General features: G+C 40.5%; 1 protein-coding gene across 8 annotated transcripts in view; it reads right to left on the reverse strand.

Annotated features, from left to right (window-relative positions):
* pard3ab (par-3 family cell polarity regulator alpha, b) overlaps positions 1-24834 on the reverse strand; it is a 241418-nt gene that overhangs the window by 139461 nt on the left and 77123 nt on the right. For all 8 annotated transcript variants that reach the window (XM_084911280.1, XM_084911277.1, XM_084911278.1 and 5 more), the window contains exons 3-5: positions 18974-19157; positions 13901-14088; positions 12215-12358 (exon numbers count right to left, since the gene is read on the reverse strand). In XM_084911280.1, the coding sequence (XP_084767406.1) occupies positions 12215-12358; positions 13901-14088; positions 18974-19157 (516 nt within the window). The remainder of the gene's footprint in view (positions 1-12214; positions 12359-13900; positions 14089-18973; positions 19158-24834) is intronic.

Below are 24834 nucleotides of genomic sequence, written 5' to 3' on the forward strand. Positions count from 1 at the left end.
CGACTTTAAACCATATGCATCCCATATGGAGAGTCGAAATATGTGGCAACTGGAACAGATCAAGCCTACACACGTTGCACTTACTTGCATATATAAACTTTGAAGTGCAATTCATTCCATGTAGAGAGCAAATAAAGGGGATGGGGTGCATATGCGTATGTTGCAAAAACGTGCTGCATAAAAGTAACGAGGCACGGTGCCATTACTGAAGTTTTTGCTGTTGCGCGTGTCAGCTTCTAAAGCTTTTAACTCAGGAAGCTAATCAACATGAATGCTCAAAATAATGAGCAGTGCAAGCATGTTCAGTTGGACAGAGAAAACACAGACTGAGTCTGCTGAGGAGGGTTGTGTAATTCTTTTAAACTGACCTCCCGGGCTGATTAAGCTGCTGATTGATCTTTTAAAAGTCACGAAAGAACTGTCAACTTCAAATATACCATGATTCTTTGCATAAACAGTACATACCAGCTGATTACACTGAAGCTTTCTGAGCAAGCTCTGCACTAATGCAGCATGTTCAAATCTCTGCAAGTAACTTCAATTTCAGACAAATATCCTGACAGACGAGGGAAGTGGTGAACACGTTTGAAGCAATATTTACTTCCTGGACATTCTAATGGTGTTAGCGCAATGAAACGTCTTTTATGTTGGTAGTTTTCTGAAATCATTCACCTGGAGACAGAACACAGCTGGAGTGGCGAGGGTATGGGGAGTGTTTTAGAGCATGAAGAGTAGATATCATTTATAACAAAATAATCAAATAATGAACCCAAGTACATCCTGATGTTACAACGTCAACCTTTTAGCTGCCACAGTAACAAAAACCCAAACAGTGTTTTCTTTATAGAGCTTACGTCAAACTTGAAGAAGTTTTTATTCATTTGTGTGCTTTCATCAGAGGTCTTAGAGCTACCACAGGTCTAATCTTCGTGGTGTATTCGCCATATGCCCTTACAACAGAGGTGAGCAGCATGGGCCGTGGCCAGTCACACAGCTTGTTATGTGATGCACCATTTACCAAGATGACACTCCCGATAGAGCCGCTGCAATAGAGCAAAATAACAGGTAAAGCTGACCAAACTACCCCTGTGAGAGGAAGGGAGCTGTAGATAATAGTGACAAGAAACACACACACACTCACACACACACACAGCGGTAGAGATGTCAGATTGAAAGCCATTATTCTGACTGACTCAAACTGTAATGGCTGCAGCTGAGAAGAGCGTCTATATAAACAAGTCAAGGGGAAAAACAAAATTTCTCTCTATCGTCTCCCTCTGGCTTTTTCCTTCCTGCAGCAATGCGTTCTGTACCTTCAGCAGAACTTCTGTAACTCTCACAGCACCGTTAATGAGTCAAAAACTTTAGCTGAGCTATGACTGAATATAGTGCATCAGTCAAGACAATGAAATTTTAGTATATAAGAGTGTTTATTCTTACTATTATAATTCAGGGAACTGTAATTTAAAATAAGCCCCAATTTTAAGAATTTGATTTTTTTTTTTTACATTTTAGAGAAATCCACCTAGGGCTTACAGCATGTAACATATTTGACATTTTTTGGTCTTATCAACTGATGATTTGCATTTATTATAAAGTTTTCTGCATGTTTTGGACCCTTTCTGGACAGAAATCAAAACTAAGCTAATTAACAAATTGAAATTCTCTTGTTTTGCAAATGAGGGCAAAATGAATTAATTTGTAGTGAACTGGCAAATCACTCTGGAGGCTAAAACCCAGGGATGAAAAAAAGTTTCATCTATATTCACTATTACGGTTTTATTCAGATGGTTAGAAAAATGCACTTTGAACCTGCTTGCAGGTTTTGAGATCAGCTGTTTTGGATGTGTACTCGTCGTCCTTCATTTCAGAACAATCTGCTCGACTCTTCGGTGGGCAGGTTTCATTTCCAGAGCACAACAGACCTCAATAATCAGCTCCATCCCTCTTTTGTCAGATCTCTGATTCTCCTCTGATAACAGCTGGCACCTGCTGTTGTCATCCTTCTCATCTGTCTTTGATCGTTTTATAGACCGCCGATAAACTCTGTTGCTCACGGAGCCCGTAGAGCGCTGCAGATGTACAAAACTGAGATCCTTATCTTGGATTTCAGTCTCTGCTGTATGTATTTCTAACCCTTCCTGAACATCAACAGGCAACAGGTGGATTAAGTTTTGAGAAAGAGCTACCATCTGTCCAACCAGCGCAGGTCTCTTTTAGGTGTAATTACTTCTTGGTAGCAGGTGAGCAACATGGAATTACATGCTCGCGTGTGTGCCTGCAATGTCCTGACAGCAGCTTGCAGCCTAAGATGGAGCTCCCTTTGGGAAAACTGTGTACCCACAAGAGGGGGAGAGCTGTCTTTCATCTCTCCTCCGTCTCTCTGTTCCGGCTCTCTCCCTGCGTCCCTCCCGGCTGGAAAAGATCTGGGCTCCCACAGCTCTCTGTCATATTAAAACCAAAAGATCAAAGGTGATGAGGAGTGGAGGACCAAAGAACAGACAGAAAGAAAAGAGAAATGAGAGGAGTCAAAACAAAGGGACTGATGTGAGGACGGGATATAAAGAGCAAAGAGAAGAGGAGGATCAATAGAGAGAGATGAGGAGTGGGATCTGTGAGAACGGAAAGATGAAGTGAAATGGAAAGTTTTTTGGAGTTACAATGTGTCGCTCTTAAAAAAAAAGCTGACGCTAATTCTACTCAACTAAACGTCTTCCTGATTGAAGCAGAGGAAGAAAAAAAGAGGAGGGGGGTGTTTAAGCAAAGAATTTGTTCAATCAACAGCAGCGGAAGCACATGTCAAATAAACAATGATGAATATGTGAGACTGGATTTCACATGTGGAGACATTTGTAAATGAAGGACGGAGACATGCAAGTCAAACACGGGCGGTTATTCCGGGTGGCTTTAAGGCTGTAAGCGTGATGTCCTTGTCCTTCAGTCATGTGTGAAAGAAACTGTTACTGTAACCTTCTTATTATTACAACAGCAACATCACTCCTCCTCAGAGGCCTTTAGAAATACAGGAAAAAGAATAAAATGAAGCCATCTCTCTGTGTATGAATATAATTAATAAAAACAACTCCTCCCACGGAACATGAAACAACTACTACACAAAATTAACAACAACACTGCTTAAACAAGCTAGCAATAGCTGGTCACAACCAGCAGATCGTTATTTCAAGGTCACTTTGATCATGTTTGGCTAAGTACATAAACATCTGAGTCTTCATTCTCACAGTTCAAGTCTGTTTAAAGTTGAAACATGAGCTGCAGAAAGGCCAGCTTTGGCTCTATGGGAAAAATACAGAATTAAAAGAAATTTCTGTAAGCACATGTGAGCTGGCAATGGGACTGACGGGCCGGTGCAACGCTGGCTTGAATAGCATTATTCTGCTTTTAACCTCATGATCATTGAGATGGACGATAAATAACTGCCAGTATGTTAACACTGCAAGCTCATGGAGATATTCCATATACTTCCTGGATCGTATTTCAACTTCTCACAGTGTAAGAAGAGCCTCCTGTTAGACATAGCCAGTCTTGTCACAATACCAGATTACTAGATATAAATGAATTTAATCTTTTGTTCACAAGTATGTGAAAGAAAGAGGAGGAGGTATGACAATTAGGTAGATATGTCCTTAGATAGTAAACATGACATATTACTCTGTCATTAGTTACAATTGCATAACTGGCAATATGTCAGTTACTTGACACATGCCTCTTTGTTCTTATCTTTATCTCTTAAAAAACAAACCTTTTCCTCTGTGTGCATTTTGTTTTATATTTGTATTATTTGACTAAGATTCCCCTCAGATATGCACCGAGACCTGGTGACTGTGTGAAAAAGGCAAATAAAAGATTTCATCTTCATCTCATCTAGCAAAAATTAAGCCAGAATGAAGGTGCAGTGTGTGAAAAACAAAGTACACTCAATGATTTACAACTTGTAGAAGTCCCTTTAGCAGTAATAGCTTAAAGTAAGCATTTTCTGTGCTCTTTTCATATTATTAGATGAATTTTGGCTCTTTCCACAACCTTGCTTTAGTTTATTGAGATTTGTCTGCACAGCTCTGTTATGGTCCTGCCTCAACATTTCAATCTGGATTTTGACTGGGCCATTCACTTGATTCTGTCTTTATTCTTTTTCCCACCAGCCATTCCTGCTGTAGATCTGCTGGTGTGCTTGGGATCCTTGTCCTATTGCATGACACACTCTGTCAGACAGATTGAGTCTTTGGCATACAGAAGTGGTCACGGTCAACTCAATGACTGCAAGCCTCCCAAGTCCTCTGGCTGCAAAGCAAGCCAAAATCATTGCCCCTCCACCATTTAGCCTGACAGTTTAATGTGTGGCCGTTTGTGCTGACGTTTTCTATGCTAACTGAGGCCTGTAGAGTCTGAGATATAGTTCTTGGGTTTTTTCAGGGTTTTTTGCAGGTTCTCTGAACAATGCACGGTCTGACCTTGGGGTGAATTTGGTGGGGCATCCACTCCTGGGCAGCTGTCTCAAATGTTTTGCTCTTGCGAATAATCTCTCACACTTTAGAATGACGCACTTCAAATAGTTCTGAAATGTTCTTACAACCCTTCCCAGATTGATGGACAGCAACAATTGCTTCTTTAGGATCATTGCTGATGTCACTGTGTTAACACTTGAAGGCTCCAGTCCAGCAAACTGTCAAAAGTCCTGCTTTTTTTAGGTGCGCTCACACTTGCTGATGATGAATTAAACAGATCTGATTAGCGGCACCTGGCTGCTACTTACCACCTTAATCCCTATGGAAGCAGGAAGGGTAAACTCAGCTTTTTTTCACTGATTCTGCATTTTGGCTTAATTATTGTTAAATAACTAACAACATGGTGTAATAATTCACCTGAAGTTGTATTTAAATCATCTTTAAGACCTGCAGAGGACCAGATTATTATTTCCATTAAGTCCTAATACATAAAATGTCACAGCTGAAAGCGGGTGCACTTTCTTTTTCACATAACTGTATACGTATACTATTCCTAGTACTCTTTACAAGTGTTAATGAAGCCATTTAGTCCTAGAAAAGCATAGTTTTATCTGTGCTGTGGAGATTTCTTTTTCTAAATTAGCACTACTATAAGTAAAAAGGAAAAATGTATAAATGACAGTATGCTGTGGTAGGTGTATGTCATGTCTGACAAGTGGACATCAAAGCTAATGAGCACAAATGTTAAGATGAGACAAAGAAAAGAAAACTGATTGAATGAAAAGAAGACTGTAATTACCTACAGTGTGCATGGAGCTGAAAGAGTGGCACAAAAAAACAAAAGACAGGAGGGTTATGATGTATGAGACAGAATAACAAAGTTCAAATTAAAATAATAACATTGGAAGAGTGAGAAGAAAAAAAGATTAGAGGCTCATTATAACAAGGTGACAGCAGATTAACACTGTTCACACATCTGCAAACACACACCTACAGCATTTATCGATACACTCATTTACACCACACCAACATATTGTACAAAAACAGAAGGAAACACCTTCAATCTAAGCTCCACAGCAGCACCTACTGGTCGCTTGCACAGAATCTGTTTGCACTGATCGTACTGCTTTCACCCATCACTTTCATCTGTCTTATTAACGCACAGACACACACACACACACACACACACACACTCTATAGTATGCACCCACAAATCTCCTGAACCATCACACAGAAAATGATATGTACACCAGACAGCTGCACAAATGGAAAAAAAAAAAAAAAACAAAATAAAAGAAAATCATATACACAGAGACACAGACATGCCACAAAACTTGAACATGCAGGTTTCAGTGCACATACGAACAGTCTCACACAGTCTGAGGTGATTTATGACTGTGCGGCTCAGGTTTGCATGATTTATCCTGCTAAAGCTGCACTGTGCACCTGAGGGACTCAACCCTCCACTACACACAATGCATGGAGGCTTGTTAACAGCAAAGCAGCAGAGGAATGTGCGTTTGTGTGTGTGCTTACACATTTTTGTTTTTGTGCACACTTTGAGTGTAATTTGCTTTTATTGTGTAGGTGTGCACACGGCCTTGATCATTCTGGCTAAGGAATGCCTTGAATCCATAATAGCAGTATAAGGTACTTCTGTGCTTTAATGAAATCTTCATGTACGTTTATCATGTGGACGGATCATAACATTGTGCTAGTATCTGCAAGCTTGCAATGTAACATGTTACTCGTGTGTAGCAAAGCTCACAGTGCAGATATGCAAAGGCACTGACATTCCTGCACAGGTCTGTAGGTATGCGAGCAGATCCACTGTCAGAATGTCTGTAACAACAACATCCCCAGTGAGCCGTGTGAAGCCTCCATCCCACCATGAAAGATAACCTGGTCCCCCAGCAGTCTAATGGCTGAGGACACGCAGCAGCAAAACAAGCTTCTGTGATCGCTGCATCACATGCTGTGATACACTGAGCTGCTTTATGCTACCAAGGATTTTTTTTTTTTAATATTACATTTTGAAAAAAAAAATAAAAATCTCAGATTTTATAAAGGCTACAGCCAGTTTAATGAGGTCTGTACTGTTTCTGAGGCCATGGCGGCTGCAGCTTTGTCAGTAGATAGTCTGTGGCGAGCACCCCTGGAGCTGCTGCAAAAATCAAAAGCATTTCCCTCAAAAATCATTTGACTTTATTTTAGTTGTCTGGAAAGAAGTCTTGCTATCAAATGGTAATTGTTTTAAACTAGCCCACAGTCCACCACTCACCTAAAAGTATGAAACATTCCTAATAAGAATACGGAGTAAGCAGATTACTCCTTCTAATCGTGGCATAAATATGCAGATACAACAACAATTAATTATGAATTAAATAAGTAAATAGAATTAAAATTGTTTACGACTTCAACTAATAGAAAAAACCCCCCCAAAAAAACAACATTATGCCTGAGTTTAATGATATGTATGAGTGTTAGAAATGAGTTGAGAAGAGAAAGTACATTTCCTGCGTTAACACTATGGAAGCTCCAGCTCTGGGTATCAGGAATGTCAAGGGAAGGGCTGCAGGCATATTACACATGCACAGAAAGAAGCTCACTGCGGTCCTGTGAGTTGTTCATCCCAGTTCTCAGTTATTGAATTTTTAGGTAGAAATAAAAGGAGCCTTTATTTGAATTGTAAAATTGTGAGTTGGAGTTCTTTATTTTTTATCCACCAATCTGATCTTCTTCTTTTTTTAATCAATTTATTACAATTTATTAATTTGCTGACATTTAATGGACAAATAAACACAGACAAATATACAGTTTTGTATCTAAACTACATACAAGTGCAATTCACATAAACACAGATGCCAGATATTAAAAAGAAATACACCCAGTGCACCAAACAGAAGCAGACATGCACTGACCTGCAAGTCCTCAGAGACCGCCGTCTAAGACTGACCCTGACATGCTACAGAGAGTGTGTGCGCGTGCGTGTGTGTGTGTGAGTGTGTGTGTTGTCAGGGTTCAGCTCACTAACACTGCAGGTGGTTCAGTGGCTTTTGGTATTTCCTCTTAATTGGTTGATTTGCAACCCACTCGAAAACTGTTTGGATTTTTGACACCTGCTCACAGCTGACACACAAAACATACACACAACACATACACACACAGACGATGCCACAGACATGTTAATGCATAAACACACACGCACACACACACACACACAGATGCAAAGATCCATAAATGCCCTCACGACTCATGAATATACACACAAACGCAGACGGCAGCACAGTGCAGGCCTCTTTTCTCTGCATAGCCTCGGCACCTCCACCCAGCTCTCATTAATACACACTCGAATGACAGCTCGCTGTTGCCATGGCGACCCCCTACCTGTTGCCAAAGGAGGCTGGTAGTTTAGGGGGCTTGTGAACGCTGCTCAAAACTATTGCAGCTCAATTTTTTTTTTTTTTTTTTTTTAGCTGTGTGTCAGGAAGCTGCCAGTGCTGCTCCAGGCACGCACAATTAACCACTTTGGAACAGAGAATAGTTTCATTCATTTCAATGCAATTCAATCTGGCTCACTTCAGTGCAAAGCTATGCCCTGTTCTGTGCGTTTTGTTATGAGAGAGGCTGAATTCTCCTCAGGAGTAAAATAGGCCTACTCCAATATATGATGCTCTATTCTAATTCTTCTCTTCATTTTCGTACTCGTCTGTTCGACGTTATTCATTCCGGGAAGATAAGATGAAACTAACTTGAGGAAATTGCTTTGCTTAATTCATCATTCCGAGCTGCTCTATTCTAATTAAATCACTGCATATTCTATTCTTGCTCTGCTATTCTTCTTCGCCACACCATTCTATTTTATATTGTTAACAAAGGTTTTATACACTGCTGGAAAATGGCTTTCTGGGCTAATTGTGCCGTGGAGGGATTCTTCTTGCTTCTCAAGAGGAAGTTTAGGAACTATACAGAAACTGTACATCCATTAAAAATACATGAAATATTCCAAATCAGCACTATTAAGAGAAGATGCTTAAAAATCACACCCTTGCTGCAGTTTCTCCCACAGGTTTTTATGCACCACGATAACTTCAAACTCTACAGTTTTTTTTCTATTCGTCTACATTCTGCTAATGTGTGGTGTTATTTTTTTAATGACCCATGGCTTACATGCCTGTGCAGCCATGTTGGCCAGGGATTGCTGGGGTTAGGGTAGGATGTAGGGTTTTAGCATCATTATGTGTAAAGTTTGCATGTTCTTGTGTATGCGTGGGTTCCCTCCAGGTACACCAGCTTCCTTCTAAAGCCCAAAGACACGCAGTTAGTGGGGTTAGGTTAACTGGTGATTCTAAATTGCCCATAGGTGTCAAGCTGAGTGTGAGTGGTTGTCTGTCTTGCTGTGTTAGCCCTGCGTCAGACTGGCAACGTGCCCAGATGTACCCTGCTGCTCGCACTATACATACACATGTGCACACAGAGGTATGGACCTAAATGTTGTATGTTTAATTGGTAGTTAAATGTTGACCTTTTATAATATCAAAGGTCAAGCATATCCATGTTACACCTATATAGGTGATTTTTCTTGCTTCAGCACTCACTTATTTAGTTGCATTCTTTAGGGAGGGGATTTTTTTACCTTGATCAATGTGATTTTCACATGGAGTCTAGTGAGATGGCTTTCCTTCAGCCTGAGCAAAGGTCAATCAAAAGTCTGTTACACTGTGTACGAAGATGGTGCTGAAAGTGACAACTGATAATTAAATGGTACCGTCTTGCTATAGTCAAAGTGGAAGTAGATGCTCATATTAAATGTTTTTAAAGTTTAAAATAATGATGGCATATGCACAAATAATCTCAGGATTCAGACTGCTCTCTTTTTGCACTCCTGTTTTTGGTTGATTTCAACAAGACTGGATTTTCCCTTTATCGGTTACTATATGAGCTGCACCCCAAGCACAGCACATGTTCTGTCGACTTAAATTTTTATCCAACACTTCCTGCTTTGACCTAGCTACTCTGCAGGTTTTCAAAGTTAATCAAAAATGCCTTTACTGTGGTAAAGCTAAATGCACTTAGCAACAAGGAATCCACATAAAAAAAATCTTTTTTGAACCCAACAGGAGGTAAAGGCACACGCTCACTTCACAGAGGGCTTTCATCAACAAAGCTCAGTATGAAGCTAGTTTTTCGGTTATGCTAATGGTAACACTGTTCCACCTTAAAAGCATTGTTTTACATAGTAGATAAATCCAGCGGCACAATTCAACTTTAGTATAAGATAAATGGGTAATTTTTCAACTTTGACTCAAACAATTAAAAAAAAAATACAAATGCAAAGCTAAAAATTAACATTTGTTTTTACCTAAACAGGCAGCAGACTTTGTGCTATTTCATAATTCAGACATGATGTCTAAAGACAAAACTTCTCAGAGGGCCGGGTCTGGTTTAAAGGGTTGCATTTAAATTCAGACTAACAAAATGAAATATAGTGATGAACAGTGTTTCGGTCAATGCAACAATAGAATAAGACAAATGAGAGCATTTTAAACTTAATAAAGCAGCAGTCACGGTCTATAATCAAGTGTATACCAGCAGACTTTAGCTTCAAACACAAGCCACCCCACCCCCCTGGTCTGGTATATCTCATATTCTTTCATTTGATTACAGTAAAAGTCCGGAACAAAATCAAGGCTTTTCTCATCATGCACTAAAGTTGCACCATCCTTCCTGGAACAAAGTAGGCTAACTGGAGCTTAAATCAATGTGATACAACCCTGCACACAGAGGGTTCCTGTGCAGAGTCGGCCAACACAAGCAACTCGTGAGGTCTCAAGACTGCGTTTGTAACACTGCAAAAACCAGTCCAACTTTACATATGATGTAATGTAACGGATTCAAACCGTTTCATTGGATTTTTTTCTGCTCGGCCACACACACACACACACACACACACACACACACACACACACTCCACCTGAGCTCTTGCAGAGGTAGCACAAAAAAAGCTGTCTCTCTCCATCACAAGGAGAGAGACAGCTTCAAATAAGACAGACACACACTCACACACTCCAAGGCCACACAGAATATTGTAGTTGGTCCTGTCATTGTGGGAGCTGTCAGGATGAACATATGGTTGGGGAACACGTGCTCGAGTGTGCATGTGTGTGACTTTAGGAGGGCAGATGGCTTTCAGCAGGTCATTAATACCAACTACACATCCTGCACTTATTCCATCACTTAATCCCCTTCAAACTAAAACCTGTTGTAAGGCGGAAGGAGGAAAACGGCGCAGCCCCAAACTAATAAATGGTGACAACTTGTTGTACATTTAACCCATCAACCAGTTTACAAAAGACCTTATATAACAACAAAGGAAGCAACCACTTTAAGCTAAATGGCACTCTGCAGAGAATCTAAGTGCTTAAGACAATAAATCAACATTAATCCATAAACAGTTTCAAACTGCTTTTAAAGCTTCTGAGAAACGGGTTAAATTGTTCTGGCTATTACAGAACGAGCACCAGGAAATTATGACATATCACAGATTATTTCTTAATGAGGTTCCACGAGAGCACAGCGTAGGCAACGTTTAGCTAATTGTAAAGCACATATGCATGAAAACGAAAAACAAACAAACAAATAAATAGTTTGAATTTGTTACTTTTTTGTTGGGTGACAAAAAAAACGCTGATGATGTTGGATTTCTTCATGAGCATGAAGAAACGGCCTGAATGTTAATAAAATTCAACATTTTCAATTGGCCATGTGGTTAGCGTTAAGAGCTGACAAACCAAGAGACACAGAATCTAAATCCATTAAACGTGAAGCATTCAAACCCAAGATTAGCTCATCTCCACTTTGATGCTAGTCTTTATGTTTAGTTTATGTTCAGTTTACACTATGGGCATTAAAGTGAAACATTTTAATGAACGCTCAGTTTTCACAACGATTGTGGATCAAAGCCGAATCGACTGCTTTGTTTTCTTCCGTTTCAGCTTCTGCATTAAACAAGAGATCATCATTATTTCAACACAGGACTTGACTTTAAACCCAAGTCATTGAAGCTAAACAGTTCTACTAGTGCAAAGCTGAAAGGCCAACCAACAGAAAACATCCTGAAGCTATGAAACTGAAAACTGTTCATTTCCAAACCAAATACAATGCAAAGGATACATGCAGATCATACCGAGTAATCAGTATTTATCGTGATATTCCGAAAAACTCCATGTTATACTTCATGGCATACATGACCCCAGTGGGAAAAGATCCCCCAACTCTGCAATGTTCTCGGGATCCAGTTAAACAAAACCACATGTACTACGGGTGCTTATGTTATTTACTATATCAACATTATGTTATTTCCCCATCCTCAGCTGCTCGCTCATTGTGGATTTATGGTAGGAATTCTTCACTTTTTAACCTTTCTGCAGAGATCCAAGGGGAGTGATAGAACTGGGCTCGGGCTCTGGAGTGGATCTAGGCCACTCAGACAGGCTTTCAAAGAGCCTGGGCCTGATGGGTAGTCTCAGGGTAGAACTGGCTGTAAATCTCTTAACCTGGAGAGTTGAACTTATCAGGTGTGCGCGTCATGTAAAGCCATAAAAGTCTAACAGATGCAGTGCTTTCTTCCGGAACAGTTGATTAATCCTCATGTCTTCACTTTCCACACACACTTTGGGAACAATACACAGACAGAATGCACTGCTTTGAAGGAAAGCCATGGTAGTACACATGCAGAAATAAACTCCTACCTGTTCCTGTCTCTCCAGCCAGCGGTCCACCATGGGATGATTGGCGCTGAGCGATGACCGTGCTGTCTCTCTCTGGAATTCTCTCTGATTGGCCCAGGTCCCAGCGTCTCGTGGCAGACTGCGGTACGTGTCCATCCCTTTACCCTACAAGAAAAAAAAAGGTATAGTTTTTGTTTTTACTTTCAATACTGTTACTACATTTCTCAGACATATGCCATGTCTGCTTTTTGTTAAGTAAATGTTTCTTTTCTTACTGAAAAATGCACATCAAGCATTAAAACCTTAACAATAAAGGCTAATCAACCTGCGCTGAATTTGCTCACAACTCTTTTTAAAGACAGACCGGACCACTTTATAGTTGTGAGCTGGTGTGTGTACATCGGAGTATATTCTCCAGCATCTCACACTTCTGATAATCAGTTGTCTGCTTGACGTTTATTCAGCTGTGTAAAAACTATAACTTTAATCTCAGCCAAACCGATTTACTCAGGAACAAATAAAATACTAAAAAAAGCCAAACAATAACATTTTGAAGTTATCTAAGTGACTTATATATATTTAACCTGAGTAGCGAAAGAAGGCAGTGGGTTTGAAAACGATTTGCCGGGAGTCCGGTGTTCTCACGGGCTCTAGTGAGCCTTGCCCCCGGTTAGCTATCGAGCTAGTGGGTAACAGACGTCTCCGAAAACGTCGGAGCACTTTTGAAAATATGTGGTGTCTTGATAAACTGAGCAGATATTTGAGGTTTACACAGCTACATTCTCGCCTAAAAATATGTTAAACGTTTATTTTGTGACCCAGAAAGAATAATAAGAGTAATATTAAAACTAACTAGCTGCCGCCATTGTTGGAAACTGAGCTGGGCTGCGCTATGAATTCTGGGACACAGCTTCTTCTTCTTCTTCGGGGTTTAACGGCAGCTGGCATCCTTGTACGTGCAGTGCTGCCATCTTCTGTTTCAGTCCTTTATTACACTCTTAAATCCTACTACTTATTCCTGCGGCTTTTGTGATCTTAAAAAGCTTCAAACGACGCGTCGACTATTAAATCAGTCGTCGACGATTTTGATAGTCGACGTAATCGTGACTAGTCGACTAATCGTGGCAGCCCTAGTCTTCACACTGACAAACACAAGTCGGTGGGTGTCTGGTGGGCTCGGAGCAAAACATTAAACAGTTACTTTTACAAAAAGAAAAGGAGAGACAGAAGATGTTGGAAGTAAAGTGAGTCTATCTGTGGCTCAGCAGAGCTACAAAAACAAGAAAATCACAGATGTCCAAATAGCAGAGTTGTGGCTTCTGTGGTTAAATACAAGCAAGCTAGATACAACGAGCATCTCTTAGTCGATGATGTTTATTCACACTTATTGGGAGGTGCATCTTAAACAACAGTGTGGAGGTATGTGGCTTTAGGCACAAACCGAGCAGAAGGGTGCAAATGTTCAATGTGATCAGTTTCAGCTTGGGAAAGTACAAAAATCCATAAAGCAGCTTTTAAGGAGTTCTATGGTGACGAAAACAAGATGTTGATATATAACAGATGCAAAGGAACCTTTAGTGCATTTGTACTAAAAAGACAATGGCATCCCTCATGCAGTTTTGTGTGTGCAATTTCCTTCATTACTGTCAAATTATTCAAAATTAGCTAGCGCAAAGCCATGTCTGGTTTTGACACCCAAGCACCAACCTTCCTTTCCAGGCTATTTGTGCCAGACGAGTGGCGAGCTTTCAGGAAGCCAGCAGTGGTCGACCAGCGGGTTGGGTTCTTCCTTGATGGCGTCTCATCTGGTTGGACCCGTGACTCACCGCCGCTGAACGGCCCATTGATGGTCATCAGAGCAGGGTCACTGCTGCGCCGGACGTGGAGGGGCATATCTGAGGAACAGGTCATACACCAGGGCGTCAAAGCATTGTTGTACCTTTTTGTTTTTTACTTTTCAATGGAAAAGTTCCACTTTCATACTTATGTATGTAAAAAACAAACAACAAAAGAAACCCTCGGCTCTAGCTGTTAAAGACTAACGGCAAAGGCTGAGGAAGAAGACAGTTTGGAGATGATTGATTTAAATTTGCTGGAACAAATTTTACATCTCAAACAATGTGGGCTAATAAAAGAAACAGATTCCATTATCATCCCATTGTGAATTAATGTGAATTATCGCCACAAGTCTAATCAGGCAGCCCTGCTTTACTGTCAGTGCATCTCACCCATAACGCAGAGCAGCAGGCTCTGTGTGGGAACAACAATAAGAGGAAGAGCCTATTGAGAAACTCCCGCGTTAGTGGATACCTTCCATTAAAACTCTTCACTCTGTTTGAAAAGTTCCAGTGTGTGGGCGGTGGGCCAAGGTCCAAATAACAACCTCCAACAGGGGCAGCGCGCACGAAAACACCGCAGCCCGCGCTTGTACACAAGACACGACGTTATGACAATAAAAATAACCTCTGGAAATTTCCACGAGCTCATTTGATTAGCTGAAAGGGCAGCCATCAGACCACACAGGAGACACGGATTATAAAAGATTAGAAGTGTTTGAAAAGCCAGAGCGTCGTCTCGGGACGACCACGCCAAGTGTCATGTTCCCATGTTCTCTTCCAAAACATATTGCTGTTTACAAGCTTTCAGATGTTTGGAGATGGTGGTGTGTGCTCATACAGGAAATGCTGTGATCTTCCCAAAGAGTGTGTATCTGAGTCAACAGCGTGTGTGTGTGTGTGTGTGTGTGTGTGTGTGTGTGTGTGTGTGTGTGTGTTTGTGTTTCCTGACAAACTGGTGAGTTTGCGCATGAGATCATCTAATACCTTTGTTTAGAGTAGGATGCATTCACATTAAGTGGATCTTTGTGTGTGTGTTCAACTTGTGTAAAGAATACACATTAATGATGAGTTTTAATTTCGGATGTGCTCAAATCAGTGACCAATGTTGTTTATGTTTGGAAGTACTAGAGCCCACAGCTACAGTGGTTGATGAGAGTGTGTAAATGTGTACACTCATGTACTTGGCTCAGTGGTTCTTCTGGGTCATCCAGAGCGTGGGATATGAATCGCTCTGAGCTGTGGGAGGCAGTGGCTCTCTGGGGGATGGAGTTCAGGAGGGGACAGAGTGCGGGCTGCCTGACAGGTCTCAACAACACCTACAGCTGAAACTGCAACTCCCAGGAGGCGTTAGGATGCAGGGGTGCTTCCCTCGAACCGAATCACAGTCAAGACTAATGTGTCCCGAACCCACATCTATTGAATTTGCATCGGCGCTGTGGAAAAAGCTTGGCGCTTTCACGCAGTCACAATGCTTTAAACAAAGACAGGTCGCTACCCTTCTTTGTCATCGCTCATCTTAAATGCCATTGTGATCTCGCGGCACAGCTGCAGTCATTAACCTTTTGTTCGTCTTGTCAGACGCAGTGATCAGAAAACAATTATTCCAACTACAGCACAACAGCTTGGTTAATGAGTGCCGGTTAAGATACCGTTCACCAGCTCAAATTTCACGCTACTTCAGACATCTCATAAGTGAGAAAAAAGAAGTGCATAATGACAGCACCTATGTCATGAACGCAGCTGCAACAAAACACAGAATAAATTACACCAAAGTCTGCATAACTCTTTGAGTACAAGACCTAATCAAATTAAATGAGGATGTATTAAAAGCAGGTATGTCATTTAGAAGTAATTGCAATATTTAAGGGATGCAGGGCAGTTCGGCAATAACATTCCCGACATAAAAACAGGATTTGGGAACTCTAAGGCTGCAGTCCCAAACTTTTTTTGCCCCAGGGACCAGTTTAATGTCAGACAATATTTTCATGGACCGGCCTTTAAGGTGTTGCGGATAAATATAATAAAATAAAACGATACGATCAAGACAAAAACTGTGGTATTTTGTAAATATAATAATAAACACGAATTCACTGTGTAATTGTGTAACTTTATTAGCAGCGTTCTCCTGAAATGCATCAACAACATTGAGAGTAACATCCTCCTCTCTGCCCCTGCTCTCTGGTCACTATGGTAATGGATAAATATTTCTTTCAAAATAAGACACACAACTACAACACGGGAAAAGACCCAGGGAAACCAAGTTAACGATAAAAAACCCGAAAACCGTAAATTTCACACCTGAGCCTCAACTCTTGCGGATCAGTACCGGTCCCCAGGGGTTGGGGACCACTGCTCTAAGCCCCATACAGCGTACTTTGATGTATGTCAAATGTATGATGTATGCAAAAAGTTCCTCAACTAACTATTTTTTGCTACACCCTCCTGGTCTTCATTACAGCTAGTTCACACAAAACAAATGATGCTTCTTCGTCCCCGACACAAACAGAGCTCCGTTTTTACCTCCGTCTATTCATATCAGGTTGTTTTGGGGATTTTTACCATTTGCACCAGTGTGATATGGAGTGAAATCATTTTATGCCCAATTTTTGTTGTTTTGTTAGTTGACACGGGTCAAAGCAGCAGTCACGCTGTGAGATGGCCAACCTTCATTTTATCCCAGGCCATCTCTGATCACAAGACAAGCTGCAACAGCCAACTTTCACCATCACTGTGCAACAAAAGACTACTGCTCTGGAGAAAAAAAACCCTAAAGAAATCATCACAATTATTTCACTTTGATCATCTCTCATGTGGAATAGCGCAAAATCACACAGGGTACACCAAGCTCAGTTTTTTTGCTATGTTCAAAAAGACAATCTTTTTCAAGTTAGCATCTGAAAGCCTCACACGTCCACAACAGTAGTATTGTCCCTTAATTATTATTTTCTTATCTGCAGAGGTTTTTCAATTTAACAAAGCCAAGAAAATAACATCAATCCATTTGTGAATTTCAATAGAGCTCTCTGTCTAATAAGCTTAATCATTTTTCTTTTGAGCTCCTGGGCCGAACAAGAAAACTGGCAAAGCCCCACAGAGTCCAGCGCTTCTCATCTCCTCTTCTCTCCAACATAAATCAGTGATTGAAAGCTAGTCTCATTAGGGTGCTTATGAAAAAAATAATCGAATTCCTTCTCTTCCATGTCAGACATTTTTCTTAAAACCCATTAAAATTCAGCTGATGAGATTCTGAGTCGTCAATTAAGCAGGGTTAGAATTTATTATGAAGAAAGTTAAATTAGACGTATCTGGCAGGTGTGATTGTAGCAGAGATGTCAATTTCTTACTGAAAATTCACAATCAGCATTCTCATCCAGAAACGCAATTAGGGCTAAAGTGACCTCCGTTGCACTGTGTGTGTGTGTGTGTGTGTGTGTGTGTGTGTGTGTGTGTGTGTGTGTGTGTTATTGAGACCAAGAGAAAAGGAAAATTGTGCTGTCTCTGTCAGTCAATGCTATTTCAAAGGTCATTAGTGAATAAGACAGTAGAGGGCTTTGGTGCTAATTAAAAGACAGTAATGAAAAAACTCCTTTTAACTTTTACTCTTCCTGATAACTATACATAAAGGTGCTCGACACATCCAGTCTAGAGGTAAACAAGCTCTATGCTAAAAGTGAAAAATCTTAATCAAACTTCTAGTTTAGTGCAGGAGCCTACTTTACAGTGCTGCTGTGATCACTAAATACATGCTAACACGCTAATTCTCTGTTTAAATCAGACTGACTTAGCCACTTCAGAGTGGCTAGCAAGCTAGCTAGCATTAGCATTAGCTGACAACTACCCGCCTCCAAAAGAGACCGTAAAAACGCAGCACCAACAAACAAATAAATACAAAGAGAAAAAGAAAGGCAAACATGAGCCTTCGATTTGTTTTAATACAGTCTGTAACTATAGATTTACTTTAATATCTTTTTGTCTGCATCCTATTCATTAAAAAAAAAACAAAAAAAAAAAAAAAAAAAACTTGGTATGAATTAGACGTATTTCTTCTGAACCAAAAAAATATTTTGAATTTATGATTTTCTCTATTTTTGTTATTCAATTTTATATTAATAAAACCATATTTTTTTATATCAACTGTATTCAATAGACACAGTGAAGAGAGGACAGGAAAGCAGGGGCAGACATGCGGCAAAGGGCCGCAGGTCGGACTCTACGCTAACCCAGGCCAGCTGCTCTCAGCTGCATGGCATGTGGCCACCCGCTCAACGTACTGAGCTAAACTGGCTCCCATAAAACCATAATTATTAATTATTCTAATACAAATAGTAGGAACACTTCTTTCACTTTAGGTAGTCTGATAAAAATATGGACGGGTGGTGACGGTTGTCTTTCTGTATATTTGCATGTACATGTTTGCTTGCTTCTGTGCAAAAGATTTCGCTTGATCCGAATTGACAAATCACCTACACGAGTCACTTTCCCATCCAAACTCAGAGTAATTGCAGTAGAAGAAGCGACTTGGCCAGCGAAACTGCAGAGGTGAATGGCCTCAGCGTCACATTTGATTTAGGAGGCAGCGAATAGAACCAATTAGCCACTTTGGCCGGGGATCAAACGGCTATCTGTGTCTGAAAAAAAAATAAAAAAGGCACCTCCTGTCCAATTAACAAAATTTATGAACAGGGCGACGGTACGGCTGGGACGTGATAAGGTGATTTGTTGTGTTTTCTCTATACTGCTGTGGTTGATGACATTTGACTCCAATGAAGATGATAACGTGAGGAATATAAGACGAACTGAATTAAATATTAATCAGCCAATGTTGCAGTTCCTGATTGTATCTTTAGGGTAATGATCCATCTGTCAAAATAATGCATGTCTGTGCAAATAACCCTAATGGTATTTTATCCAGAAACGCGTGTTCTCCAGTCTCGCGACTTACTGGTGCGCAGGGCCGAAGGTGTAACCTCGATCTCGCTGGCGGCCTGGTAAGGTTGGAAAGCAGAGGCTCCGCTGCCTGCGCTCAGGTCTGCAGCAAACAGGTCGGGGCTCTGGGTGCCTGTGGAGCTGGCACTGGTGCCATCACCGCCATGATGGGGTTCCTGTTCATCGTATATAGCTATTAACTGCAGGAAAAAGGAAAAACAGAGGAGAGAGCACAAAAGGTCAGATTTCAGAAATATGTAGCTTGATGTTACACCGCAGTATTGAAGTAATATAGCACAGGAAAAACATACTTTTTTTAACTTTATGGAATGACAATGCTTAGCTGTAATCTGGATATAGAGAACAATTACAAAGAAGGTGCAATGACAGGAAACAAAAAATGATAAACACCTAAAAAGAAGAAGATGATAATGATGAACGACTCTTTTGTAGCGATACCTACTCATTTTCTCTTAGACTTGAAAATCATGCATTTTCCCTCATATTTAAAACTACACGGGAAAGGAGAGACTTCATTATCTGCAAATCTGATTTTAATCCATTTAATCCAGGAAGAGGCAAATAAGAATAATTAAAACACAGCACACTGTGTGATTTTTGAAGGTAGGCATTAACACCAACTGAACCACACTGGCTCAAAAATCAGTCCTACTCGGTGTAATCAGGAAGTCCAAATCATAGCTGGTGTTCTATAAATGTAGAAGTGGCTTCCCTGAAAACATGCACAGATAAATAGAAGACATGGTGGTCCTTCTCGGCTCAAATGCACGGGGACTGCACATAAAGTCCAAAGGAAAATTGAGGTGATTTAGACACCCCCCCCCCCCTATTTTATTCTATGACAGAGACACACTCATTATGTCCAATCATATTCTCCCTCCACTCAAAAAGCTTCGTCTTTCACTCCATGTCTTTATGTTCAAAGACCTCACAGATCTGATTAATTCCAGCCTCTGCAGAGTCCCTTTATTAGATTAAAGATTACATTCATGCCATCTCTCTGCGACTCCCACTAGGCCGGCGTATGTGTTCAGCTGGCTTCAGTTAGCTGAGGAGAAAATGAAAAATCCATCCAACACGTGCCAATTCGAGGGATGTGATCCGAGCGTCCCTCGAGGTGAGATCTGATGCAGAAGCACGACTGTGATAAGGTTTGCCCCCTAATGCACAAAATATTAACCACATTCAAAACTAGCACACGTGTTCAACCGCTCAAACATCTTCAAGACATCACTTCCCTTTATCTGGGTTTATTGACATGATCCTAACCAAAGGAAATGCCTGAACTTTAAAGAAAAACTGACCAAAAGCAGCTAGTCACAGACAACATACTAATTTCACCTCAAGGAAAATATATATATTTTAAAAATACCATACTGTGTGTGAAATAAAGATATGTTTTTGCAAGGGCTCTTTGAAGATCAGTAATAAGGGTTTCCAGGTTTATCGATTTTATTTAGCGTCAGAAATAGATTTTCCTCTTAGAGGAAGAGTTTCAAATGAAGCCAGTTTAACATTTATAAGAGGAGGGAATTCAAAAGGAGAAGCATTTCACTTCTTCGAAGCAAGCAGTTCTTTAATCAACAATTTTAGTTGCATATCCATCATGAATACTGCTTTTAATATCATGGGCTAGAGCTAATCAGTAAGGTAACACTCAGGAGTATGAAAGCAAAACAATCACTACAAGCGAAGGTGTCTACATAAGAAGCCTCGCTTCAACTGCAGTCAGAGGAGAAAATCTTTTATACTAATCTCAGGAAGTTCTGATCTTACACCGTGCAGAAACACGGTCTAATTTCACTAAGGGCAACCAAGAGAGAAATTCTGTGTCAAACTGACCCAATTCTGATCAGCGATGACAAGAGTCCATCGCAAACGCTCAAGTGCAAGTGGTCACACCGGGACATCCAAGCAGCGATTTAAAAAACAGCCGCCACTCAAACCAAGGTCGAGGGCTGCCACTGGAGAAATGACCAAAGAAGATCAGCCAAATTTCTATTCCATGCGGTTTTTGACTTTTTTATGGGCATAGACGGGGAACTAAAGGGTCACACCTCGCCGTTTATGAACGTACGGTACAAAATGACTGGAGGGTTCTTTTAAAAGTAGTATATTTGTTTTTAAAAGTAGTATATTTGTACGTAACGTATGACTAAAATAAATTAAACCAATTCCACGGCGGAGTCGTTGTGCGTCTATTGCTTCAATGATTCTCACAAGTAACATCAAAGTCCAAACATCATCTTCATCACACTAAAGATGAAAAGAAACTGTAAGCACAAAATATTAACACTTCAAGGCCATTCAGGCTGCATACAGTGCAAATTAAAATACATCAAGTTCTCTAAATCACAACTCTTAAACACACAAACACACAGGCACACGGACAAATAAAAAGAAATGCATTGATACACACACAATTACATCTAGAGACACAAAGACACCCACAGAATCCATTAAAACACACACACACCATTCAAATCCAACGACCATTTTTCCAGCACATTAAACCTTCATTTCAGCCACATTTAGCCTGAGAGCTGTGGAGTTTTATAGCTTGCTGGACAGGCTCCCCTGGTGAGAGAAACACACTCTCCAGGGCACACACACAAACACACACACACTTAAAAACATTTACAGACCTCAACACTCATTTTTCCCCATTAGTCCCTTTACATAAACGCAAACACATTTACTTCGAATTACAGCTCGCTACAGCCAGAGGCTAATGTGAGCGCACGTTAATGAGGATTACAAAGGTCAAAGGGCGAGGCTATGTGTGTGGTGCAGAAGTAATGAAAGTGCGAATAAAGACAGAAAAGAAAGGAGAAGAGGTGAAAATAGTGGACTGACAAGTAAAACAGGTGTGTGCACTCAGGTGCGAGCGTGTGTGCGCTTTAGTGAGACTCATGAGAAAAGGGAGTGTGTGCTGTGTGTTTGTAATTGTGTGTTTTATGTGTACAAATCTATATAAACCTGTGAGTGTAGTCTGCTGCTCCCTCATTAAAGCTCAGTTCAGGCCACAAGGGCTGAGTCAGCAAACTCCCTGCCTCCCCGGGCTACTCCCCGAGGGCACCACAGAAGAAGAGCTCTCAACCCCATGTGCTTTTTCAGCCCATGTGGCTGTTATTACATGGTAATCGGTTCAGCTGCAGCAGGCACTAAAAATGTGTTCAGGCTGAGCTTACCTGATATCGCTAAAAGTAGAAATAATCTGCAGCAATTAGCATTGCAAAAATAAAAGCCGTACAGCGCTGGGATATCTGACAAAAAACAGCAGCAATCATAAAACCTGTTGAGACACACAAATATCTGCCGCTAAAGCCATTTTGGACAGATCGTTAATCACATTCGCCCATTATCCCTGACGCTTTTCTGCATTATTATTATTCTATGGCATTAAGCTCCCAGTCTTTGACGCCTGAAAAAGCCTGCAGGGACCTCGAAAGTTTTTCACATAATTTAAATAATTGAAACCCAGAAACAGTCACTGGAAGTATTTGCATTGCATTGTTTTCTACACGGCATACAAATTGCGCATGTACGGGACCATTTGTGAATACATCCATATGCAGATGAGTAGATAGTAATAAACATTTTTCAGTACAAAAACAAACGCTTGCTGCGGGGTACAACAATAAGACACAAACGTTGCAAGAGTGTAGCTGCTAAAAAAAAACTTTTAACTAGCAAACACGCCTCAAGCTTTCAGAAGGAACTGTCAGGAATAAATGCTGTTCAAGAAAAGTCCCCGAGAGTTGTTTTTTTTTTAAACCCCAAAATATGCATTCAAGCCTTAATTTGCATTCCCATGAAAAGCTTGTATCAGATTGCAGCAAGCGGCATACGCCAAACTTTGGGAGGGTGGAATTATTTAAGTCGTAACAATATGAGCAGAAGATTGGTGGTTTGGAATGTCATATTTCCTACTAACATGTCCATCATTTGAATGCAGCACAAGACTTCAAGCTTAATGTTCCGCTCGAGTGTCATATGTAACGCTAAAATGCACAGTAAAGTAAAAATGTTTAAAAAAAAATTAAAAATACATTACTTATAATCCGAGTTGACTTTCAGTGTCTCGGTGGATTTGGCTTTTGGCTGCTATTACTTTACACGCTGAATAAGGTCAAAGGGAACATCATCTGTTGCCAGACTTCCCTTGGAAACTGACCAAACATGGGTTTTAAATAAGTGAATATGCCGTAGCTTCAGCAGTACAGGGCAGCGTTGTGACTGACAGATGCTCCCTCGAGGTTACGTGTTATTTCTGTCGGAGGTTTTGAATTGTTGTCTGCGAGCTAAGAAACAGCCCCGAGTCAAAGCTAATTGCTGAGGTTTGTTGACAAGCACAGCCCTGACCCTGCCACAGGAGAGCTGCTTAAACGCATAGGAGCGCACGCTCGCGCTCGCGCACACACACACACACACACACACACCACAAAACAAGGGTGACATCCAATTAGCAAGGTTCTGAGAAAAACAGAGGATGTAGAGTGAGAATTAGGTGTTGATTGGTATGTGGAACTGTGTCAATATGTTGAAGATAACAAAAATAAATATGTAACCTGCTGTTTGCAAGGCACTATGTGTATTTTTTCACTTGTCTTTCAAAGTAAGAGTACTTATCGAAAACACAACTACATTTGCAACTTTTCCTTTATGTAACTTGCCATTTGTGTTATTAAGAATCTAATAATAACAAAAGAAATATGAAACTAAAGGACTTCAGATTAAAGGGAAGAACTTTTTTGGTAATTATAAAATCCAAATGAAAATGATTTGCAATCCATCCGGCTTTATTATGTGCTACATTTCTGCATAGCTCTATAATTACACCTGCAAAACTCGAGTTGACGTGAGGTTTCTATGCACTGCTGATCTTCTTTAATGCCCACTGAGCTGAGCAGAATAAATCAGAGATTGAGCTAACAGTAAACACTGCAACACACTAGGGCTGCCACAATTAGTCGACTAGTCACGATTATGTCGACTATCAAAATCGTCGACGACTGATTTAATAGTCGACGCGTCGTTTGAAGCATCACAAAAGACGCAGGAATAAGTAGTAGGATTTAAGAGTGTAATAACGGACTGAAACAGAAGATGGCAGCACTGCATGTACAAGGCTCACTAGAGCGCGTGAGAAAACCGGACTCCCGGCAAATTGTTTTCAAACCCACCGCCGTCTTTCGCTACTCAGGTTAAACATGATATATAAGTCACTTAGATAACTTCAAAATGTTATTGTTTGGCTTTTTTTTTAGTATTTTATTTGTTCCTGAGTAAATCGGTTTGGCTGAGATTAAAGTTATAGTTTTTACATAGCTGAATAAACGTCAAGCAGACAACTGATTATCAGAAGTGTGAGATGTTCGAGAATTTACTCTGGTGTCCCGTTATATTTTAGATAGCAAGGAGTTTATTAAACTTCACCGAAACAACCTGCAGATTTCATTAAAATTTAATAAACTATCATCTTGTCTTTATTTTTAGTTAGCACATACCTTAAACACTTAAAGCTGTAAGCTAATGATAGTTATATAAGAGCAGATGCATGCTGGTGGAATAAGCTATACGTTTTACGTCCAATGGATGATGATCTGATTAGTCGACTAATGGCAAAAATAATCGGTGACTAGTCGACTATCAAAATAATCGTTTGTGGCAGCCCTACAACACACACACACAAAAAGAGCAGACCTAGATATAGACTAAGTTTGTACACAGACTGCTAGAGCTACGAAAACCAGAAAATAGCACCTAGCAAGTCAGGAATATTACACATGGCGGTCACACAAGCTGGATCATGTTAGCAACAATGGGTGTATGCCAGGTGGAAAAAATGGCTGA

Source organism: Perissodus microlepis, chromosome 18 (genome assembly GCF_051167445.1).
Source record: "Perissodus microlepis isolate ML-2025 ecotype Zambia chromosome 18, ASM5116744v1, whole genome shotgun sequence".
NCBI classification, from domain to species: domain Eukaryota; kingdom Metazoa; phylum Chordata; class Actinopteri; order Cichliformes; family Cichlidae; genus Perissodus; species Perissodus microlepis.